The 9,251-nt window shown below is 35.0% G+C and overlaps 1 protein-coding gene across 1 annotated transcript; it reads right to left on the bottom strand.

The window, feature by feature from the left end:
* Positions 1 to 1,125: 1,125 nt before the first annotated feature.
* Positions 1,126 to 7,296, bottom strand: fgf1a (fibroblast growth factor 1a). The gene is made up of 3 exons (XM_051859865.1): positions 6,910 to 7,296; positions 3,572 to 3,675; positions 1,126 to 3,491 (listed from the first exon to the last, which is right to left on the bottom strand). Exons 1-3 carry the CDS (start codon positions 7,049 to 7,051, stop codon positions 3,294 to 3,296), a joined length of 444 nt encoding a protein of 147 aa, XP_051715825.1. The 5' UTR covers positions 7,052 to 7,296; the 3' UTR covers positions 1,126 to 3,293.
* Positions 7,297 to 9,251: the final 1,955 nt, after the last annotated feature.

Here is a 9,251-nt window from a genome sequence, read left to right on the forward strand (position 1 = left end):
AACGCCTCTCGGGCATCCAAGTGCAGCTTCTATCTCTTTGAATGGGGAAACATCAAATTCTCCAAAGCTGTTCGCCAAGCTTTCGATTAAATTTGAAATCACCAATGAAATCTGACAACAACTGTCTCATAAATTTTGTTTCTAAACTCTCGAATCATGACAAAAAACGGCATTTTTCAGGCTGGATTAAGCTAATGCACATGCATCTAGAACACGAGCTTCTTATCGGCCGCTGCAGTGACGCGATGATATTACCAATCGGCGATTGGCTCTTATTTAGAAGGCGGGACTTATTCCGCCATATTGCGCGTTGCACTTTCTCCCATTCATAATAATACAAGTGACGCGTCTTAGTCTTTGGTTTATATCTGAATTCTGAGAAGAAGACTTAAAATTATTTAAAAAAAAAATAAATAATGTGCAAATATGGGTTTATAAAGTCTGAAATGTGAGATATAAGCTTGCAATTGCAAGGGAAAAAAAAGAATTGTAAGATTAAACAGTCACAGTTACTGTTTATTTTTTATTCCTTGGTGGAATTAAGTGTTCATAGTTTAATATTTTAAAATGTAGTTTATTTCTGTGATCAAAGCTGACATTACTCCAGTCTTCAGTGTCACATGATCCTTCAGAAATCATTCTGATATGATGATTTGCTGAAACATTTATCAATGTTAAAAACACAATACTTTTGTGAAAACTGGTACATTTTTTTCAGGATTATTTGATTAATAGAGAGTTTAAAGAAAAACATTTGAAATGGAAATCCTTTGTAAATGTCTTTATTGTCCCCTTTGATCAATTTATGCATCTTAGCTGAATAGAAGTATTAATTTCTTTTTTTCTTTTAAATCTCATTGGCTTTTGAGCATTAATTTTAAACACTTATTATTGCCACAGTGTCATCATTTTTACATCCTCAGTTGAAGATGGATTGTAGACTTTTACATATAAATGTATCATATTTTATATATAAATCTAATAAATCAATTAAATATAAATCTATTATGTGTTAAGATCAAATCATCCGTTCATTTGGTGTCTTATGTATTGTCTTATCTCCACCATTCACCATTCATTAATTTACAGTGATAATAACTACATATATATATATATTTCCATGACTCGACACAGCACAGCTCACAGATTTATTGTGTTTAACATGATCCAGAAAGGTTCAACGACATGAACTATAATCCTGCTATTTCTGTGTTGTTTGTAAAAAGAAAACTAGAAGTACAATCAGACACAAGTTCTTATTTACGAATAAATATGACATGAAATGGCAAATTTGAGAACTAAAGAATCAATTCACAAAAGCAAAATAAAAATAAGTTATTACAGTAGTTGTTTTGTTTTTTTGTCAGTGCATTTTTGACGTTTACATCTAAGAGTTAGTAAACTTCTGTCTGCATATATTATATATTATGCTGCGTTCACACCATGTCATAATTACCGTAATTTTGAGATAACACGTGACGTTCGGAGTGGGAATTATGTGCTTCTGTCAACACCATAGACTGTAAAAAAGATGGACGACGCACCTTCACTCTTCCATTGTAGTAAGTGAAGCCGGTGTCATGAGAAAGCGTCCCCCCCCCCCCAGGAATCGGGTCTCCTTTAGGACCCAGGCAGTAATGCCTGATCAAAAGTTGTTATCGTGATTTCTTGACTAATTATAACCTATTTCACTATTGTATGATGTTTATTACAAACAACATGCTTGAAATATAAAATGAAATATAAAACAAACTGGAAACACAACCATGCCTACAAATGTATTTTCTATATAAGGATAAGGATTGTTGCAACATACTATGATCTGTAAAAGTAATTTAATATTAATTTTACACATTAATAGCAATGTGGTATAGTATATAATATTACTATTATAACTTTTGAATAAATTAATTGTCATGCTAAGTACACACAAACATCATTAATTTGAAATGTAATTGGGAACTGTATTGGACACAAAAAACATACCTATTATAATATAAGCTAAGCTAAGCTAGCAGGCTAATCGGGTAGATGCTAGTACATAAGCTAACTAAAAAAAAACAGAACAAGAAATGCTTGATTTTACAACCTATAGCTTCAGTTATATACTAGTATATGACCCATGTAATTTAAAAGACATTGGTCATTATAACGCTGTTTAATTGATATAAATCATAACGTGATTTTGTAGGAATTATAATCAGGCACTAAAAATACTACCTATTAAAAGTCAGTTGAACCAATGGGATCACTCGGGGTCCTAAAGGAGACCCAATCAAAGCCACTGGAAGGCAAGCCTGCAACCTTTAGCCAAAAAAGCGTAACGGCTAATGCTAACTGGCGGTACGCAGGGAGGAGTTTTGAATTGGCGACACAATAGGCTGAAAGGTGCCGCACGTGATTAAGTTAGCCGTTACGCTTTCTCCAATGGTAAGAGATACAGACCCTCTCATCTCCCTATAATAATACGATCTCTGACCCGATTCCTGGTGGGACTCGATTTCTCACCACACTGCCAGTGTGCTAATATGGCGCTGACATCTTGCGCAGTAGTGAGCGTGAAGTGGAGCCGCGGTATCAAGGCCCCGCCCACACTCCCGCAGAATCGGTTAGTACAGTTTACTGCAGAACAACTCTTAAATATCGGTGTGAAATAAACAGTTATGGAAATGTAGAAATTAAAGTTAAAGCTCCAATCTCCTCCCAAAGATCCAGAAAAAAAAGTCTTCATTGCCTTCTTTTTCTTTTAGAGAAGCTGTCAATCACAGCTGTCAATCATGACATGAAAACCCGTGTTGTTATAGCATCAAATAACTAACTAAAACCAAACTTATTTAACAAACGAACACTTGAACTTACATCAGCGTGATTAAAAGCTGCCTAAAATGACAGAAACCATCTTTGTAATTTGATTTAGTTTGTCTCACGTCCCATTACATTACATGGAGAGGGCGGGGTTTATGACCTATACTGCATCCAGCCACCTGGGGGCGATCGAGACACTTTGGCTTCACTTTTCAGGACTCATGTGGCAAGCTTGGTCAACAGGTGGTACAGCGGTCACATGATACAAGTAGGAGCTCTCAGAACATTCCCAGCTTACAAGCTCTACGACGACGCGAACACTTTTTACAAGCTGAAATCTCATAATTACGGTAATTACGACATGGCGCAAATGCACCTTTTCTGTCATAGAAGCGTTTTATGTGTAGTTAGTAGAGTAGTCCTGTGACTTGACAGTGGATTATGGTTATTCTATGTGATTAAATATATTTATGATCAGGTTTCAGGCCTCAGTCCTTGGCCTGGGCCACCTGTCGCGGGAGAAAGAAAATAGCCTTCTGTCCAATGTGTGTCCTTGGGCCTCGTTTCATTTTTCCATTCTTTTTTATTCCGACATACCAGTTTTCACCATACTTCTGAGACTGATATGTGTTGTAGTGGTTCTCCTCCATCTTCTCCAAGAAATAACTTTCATCCGTTACTAATGCCTGCAAAGACAGAAAGGCACATCATAGTTGCACGAATGCTCATGTGTCTCCTGTATCTCAGATAGTTTCTTTACACTTACTGACGCATACAGCTTGCCATCTTCATTCATCGAGAGGTAAAGTCCTGCCTCTGTTCCTTCAATGACCACCACTCCTGGACTTGTTGCTTTTATGCGCAGTATGCCTTTAAAACACACAGAAACACACGGGAGGATTATTGAAAATGATACAGAATAATCGCAGATTTCAGAACAGCGTCCCGCGATAACAGAAGATCAAGGACAAATGTTTTCAGGGTTGAAATCAAAGGTTTCAAGTCAGATGATTAACAAGACTAGAACATTTTTTATTTCAGATACATTTTTTAAAAAGTCTGATTTTGTAACCATTGAAGACTGATCAGTGCTTACAGGTTTTTGTAAAATAGAGATGTCTTTTTAACCCATTTGTGCCCAAATTTTTCTGAATGGTTTCATGCTTATAGTCCTGTTAATAATGTCCTATGTGAACATGTTCTGCATTTATTTTCCCCAGGTTTTTTTTTTTTTTTTTCTTAAAAATCGTATTTGAATGTGCGGCAACTATAGTTGCCGGTGGGCAAATATGTTGTATGCACCTCTTCAATGTCAAATTTGAATAGGAGGAGAACATTTGGCATCTAACTGCTTTCAACAGATCAATCAAAGTCGAAGAACATTCAATGCGAACCCAAACAAGCTGCATCTAGCTTATAATCTCTTGAATATGAAAACACAACAAACAACAAATCCATTTGTCTTAAAGTGGTGGAACATAGTGCAGAACAAAGTGCAGCCATTAAGTTGCCCCAACAGAGCATTGTGAATCAAAAACTTAAATTACATCGTTCATTAGAAAAAATTACATATATATGTGACCCTGGACCACAAAACCAGTCATAAGTTGCATGGGTATATTTGTAGCAATAGCATACATTGTATGGGTCAAAATTATAGATTTTTTTTCTTTTATGCCAAAAATCATTAGGATATTAAGTTAAGATCATGCTAAATGAAGATATTTTGTAAATATATATAAAAAAATCTTTTTGTGAGTGGATATGCATTACTAAGAACTTCATTTGGACAACTTTAAAGGCAATTTTCTCAATATTTTGATTTTTTTGCACCTTCAGATTCCAGATTTTCAAATAGTTGTATCTCGGCCAAATGTCCCATCCTAACAAACCATACATCAATGAAAAGCTTATTTATATTTAGCTTTCAGATGCTGTATAAATCTCAATTTCCAAAAAAAATGACCCTTATGACTGGTTTTGTGGCCCAGGGTCACATATAACAACAAAATAAATAAATAAACAAATAACAATATATAATATATAACAATAATACATATAATGAAAGCAAAAAGCACTAAACAAGACCAATAACCTTGATTTATTAACCCATTAAACACATTATACCCCATTTCCTCAAGATATATGTACTTACAAGTCATTTGCCCACCGCACTTGGACTTTTGACTAAGTATACAAAAAACTATATTTCTCTTGTAAGATTTGTTTTGTTTGGATGATTGTAGACACCTTCATGATTATGTAGATATATATATGTCAACAAAAAATACTTCTTAGTAACATGAAAATTACTTTTCTTTGAGAGGGTTTGCCTTCGACATGCTTCCTGGAAGTAGGGGTAGGAAGTTGACAGCCTCATGTGACAGGAAGGAATTGAATAGCTTTTTTTTTGTTCTTGAAATCCTTTATTTGGTTGTTTGCTTGCATGTCATTGAGACATAAAACATAACATCTAAAAAAAGTACTTGACAACTATACACTGCGGCAACTATAGTATAGGGCTTAAATGGGTTAATATACTTGAACCAGTGAAATGTTGCATTATTTATAGTATACAGTATATAATATAGTATAATATACATATCCTTCTGATGCTCTACATTTCAGAATCAGAATGAGCTTTATTCACCAAGTGTGCGCAAACACACGAGGAATTTGTTGTGGTTTTTCAGGAGCTCTTACATACATACATATTTAACTGTTCTTTCTGTTCTTGTGTCATATAAGACTACACTCTAAAAATGACGTGTTAAAAACATCCTAAGTTGGGTTAAAAATGGACATTTGGGTTGTTTTGACCAACATGCTGGGCAGTTTAGTTTAACTCAACTACTGTTTAAAAAATACTATACACTAAAAAATGAAACAAATTTACACATTAAAATACCATTTTCAATTGAAACAGTAATATACCATAAAAACAATGCATTCTAGGTAATATTATTTGTCATTTTATAGACAAATATTACCCAGAATGCACTGTTTTTACAGTATATTACTTCTTTATATTACAATGCATTCTGGATAATGTTATTTGTTGTTTTCGAGAAAGTAGCCTATAAAATGACAAATAATATTACCCAGAATGCATTGTTTTTACAGTATATTACTGTTTCCATGGAAAACAGTATTTTACTGTGCAAATTTGTTTAGTTTTTTTACAACTATATTTTTAAGAGCGTATGGCTGGCTTAAAATGAACCCATAATAGGTTGGAAATTAAAAATCAGACACATAATTACTAGAGGCAACAGTAAGGTGAACATATATTAATTAGCAATTTAATAAATGATTATTATTTATTAAACGTATTAATAAATGTTAATTTCAAACATATTTTGGGTTCATTTTAAACAAGCAATACAGTCATTTTTAAACAATAGTTGAGTTAAATAAAACTGCCCAGCAGGTTATAGGCAAACATTTAACCCAATTGCTGGGTTTGTCCATTTTTAACCCAACATTTGGAGTATATGGAAAAAACTAAATAAACAATAATCATAATGTGGTATACATCTGGAACATTAGACTTATGTACAGATTTGTGCATGTACTGTACAGCTGTATAAATAAAATATGTTTATGTATTTACGTAATAATAATAATTTAGGGGTCAAATGTAACTTTTTTCAGTGAAATCAATGCAACATTTTTGTTTAATATTTTGTGTTTTGAGGTAATATTATAAGTAATATTTTATGCAAAAAAATTATGATCACTTTGTTTCCACAATTTTTTCCTTTTTTTTCAAACGATAGATAGATCTGTAATTTTTAACAGGAAAAAAAATTCTTTCCTGGACATTATTTCATTAATATGCAAAAAGATTTTCTGGTCTGTGAACTTAACCCTTTTAAAATGAATTCATTATTAATTAGCAATGGTTTATATTATGAATATATGTTGCCTACACTATTATTTTCTCTACTTCATTATTATCATTTAGCTCGGAGTCTGATAGCATCACTGCACTGCAGCTCTTAGCACCCATAAACAGCAGTTACTGAACTCAATCTGCAGAGAAACACGTTATCATAACGCTGTGTGAGAGTCATGGCACACTGATACAGCAGCATAACTCACTGTAGATGTTTTCCTCTCGAGCTCCAGCCACTGTCCCGTCCGCCAGGATCTGAAGGTGATATCCTCCATTCATACAGTACAGCCGCGTGAGCTTCTTATAGTCGGGCGGGTTGAATTTCACTGCAATATCGGCCTCAGTCATGCCTACTATTCAATGATCTATTCTGAGCTGTTTGAAAACAGAAAATGGCCGTGACTCAATCCTAGCGAGTTGCTGGCTTGCAGGTTTTTTAGGGCAGCTGGCTCAGAGCGTGCATACGATGGCCGAAAATGCTGTCCAGATAGGCAGCTCGGGAAGTTTGAGACACGGTTAATAATGCTGAAGCAGCAGGGGACGAGGAACGGCTTGTATTCATTAACCGGGGCTCAAGACTTGCCCGGGCTGTTTCACATGTCATTATGAAATCCCGGTAAAAAAAATACACACACACACTAAGGTTTGTTTATTTTGAGTAATGAATATCAAGCAGTTAGTTTAAAATGGATTACTAAATGCTGGTTAAACTATAATTTTATTACCGCTATAGGTAACATTTTATGTTGTCCTTGTTACACGTATTAACTGTAGTAATAGGAGTAAATTATGCTGCGACTCACCCTAAACCAAACCCTAACCTTAACCAGTAAGTACATGTTGTAGTACTTAAAGGGGACCTATAATTCCCCTTTCACAAGATGTAATATAAGTCTCTGGTGTCCCCAGAATGTGTCTGTGAAGTTTCAGCTCAAAATACCCCACAGATCATTTATTATAGCTTGTCAAATTTGCCCCTATTTGGGTGTGAGCAAAAACACGCCATTTTTGTGTGTGTCCCTTTAAATGCAAATGAGCTGCTGCTCCCAGCCGCTTTCCAGAAGAGGGCGGAGCTTTAACAGCTTGTGCTTCGGTTGCTCAACAACAACAAAGCTGGAGAATCTCACGCAGCCAAAATGAGGATTGTCAGTAACGGTGTTCATCCTTACATTGTTCAAACCGGAGTCGACACTGATGGAGAGACTCAGGAAGAAGTTACAACTTTTAGACGTTTCTGAATGGTTAGTGGATAAATTTATGTAGTTGCTGTGGAGTTGATTCAACTCATCCACTAGGATGTGCCGTCATGTTAATCTTTTGTGCAAATCCAGCATTGAATTGACCCTCGTTTGTGAAGCAGTCCGGCGTAAAATGACGGCATGTCAACAACACTCTACTACAACAACTCTTTCTCTTCTCTAAAGCAGCCCAACATGGCCTCACCCCCTTTGTTGTGTGTTCTCAGGGGCGGGGTTTATGTAAATTTTAGGGTTAGTGATGTCACCCACCCAGGAAGAAGCTCGTTGTAGTCCCTACCAGCCGCTTGTTGTAGTCCTTAAAAAGAAAATATCTCCCTTTGCATTGAACTTCGATCGTTGTAACTTTGCAGATGTTGTTTATGCTCAAACAGCAACATTACACACTAACTAAAGTTAAAAAAATGAAATCATAATCAACCACCCCTTTAAATATATAATTACACTGTAACAAGTACACTAAAGTGTAACCCCACTATAATGACTATAATTTGTCAGACAAAATTATTTTATTCACAGTTACATTTTTATTAACTTGTTATTTTATCTTACATCATCATCACATTAGTCACACCCTCCAAATATGTGTTATGACAAAAAGGTCCACGTTGTTCCGACACACCATGATTTTACACATATGACCACTACATGAATAGGTCTCAGGTTATCACCAATTAAATGCTAGTACACTGTGATGGAAACAGATTGGTTTGTTGTTGCGAGATGGATTTTAATGTGTGCAAGCTGTTTACATTCAAAACAGTGGTTGGTTATCAGCACTTTTATTTTAGTTCTTTTGGCCTTGATATTGCAACTTTTATCTTTTTAACTATAACCAGGTTTAAATATGAAACATTTCTGAATAATGGATTAGAACTCTAAAAGATACGGGTGTAACTGTATTGTGTCACCATATATCACAATACAAAAATGCAACAATATGCACTGTGGATAATAGTGTTGGGGAAGTTACTTTTAAAAATAATGTTACAATATTGCGTTACTCCCTAAAGTAAAAAAAGTAACTAATTGCGTAACCAGTTACTTTTTATGGATTACTTTCGCGTTACTTTTTCTCACCTGGGCTGGGCTTGCTTGTTTTTTTAATAACAAAAAAAGTTTTTTTTTGGCAAATATTTCACCCCAAAAGTGAAATGAATACACTTCAGGCTGAAACAAATGCAAATTCACATCTGTACAGTAGAGGGCGCAGCTTAAAACTTTCAGCTCTGCTGCCATTCTGGATCGGAGAAGAACAGGTTGCAGAAGAATAAAGTTCAACACTCTTACTT

Source organism: Ctenopharyngodon idella, chromosome 14 (assembly GCF_019924925.1).
Source record: "Ctenopharyngodon idella isolate HZGC_01 chromosome 14, HZGC01, whole genome shotgun sequence".
Classification (NCBI taxonomy): domain Eukaryota; kingdom Metazoa; phylum Chordata; class Actinopteri; order Cypriniformes; family Xenocyprididae; genus Ctenopharyngodon; species Ctenopharyngodon idella.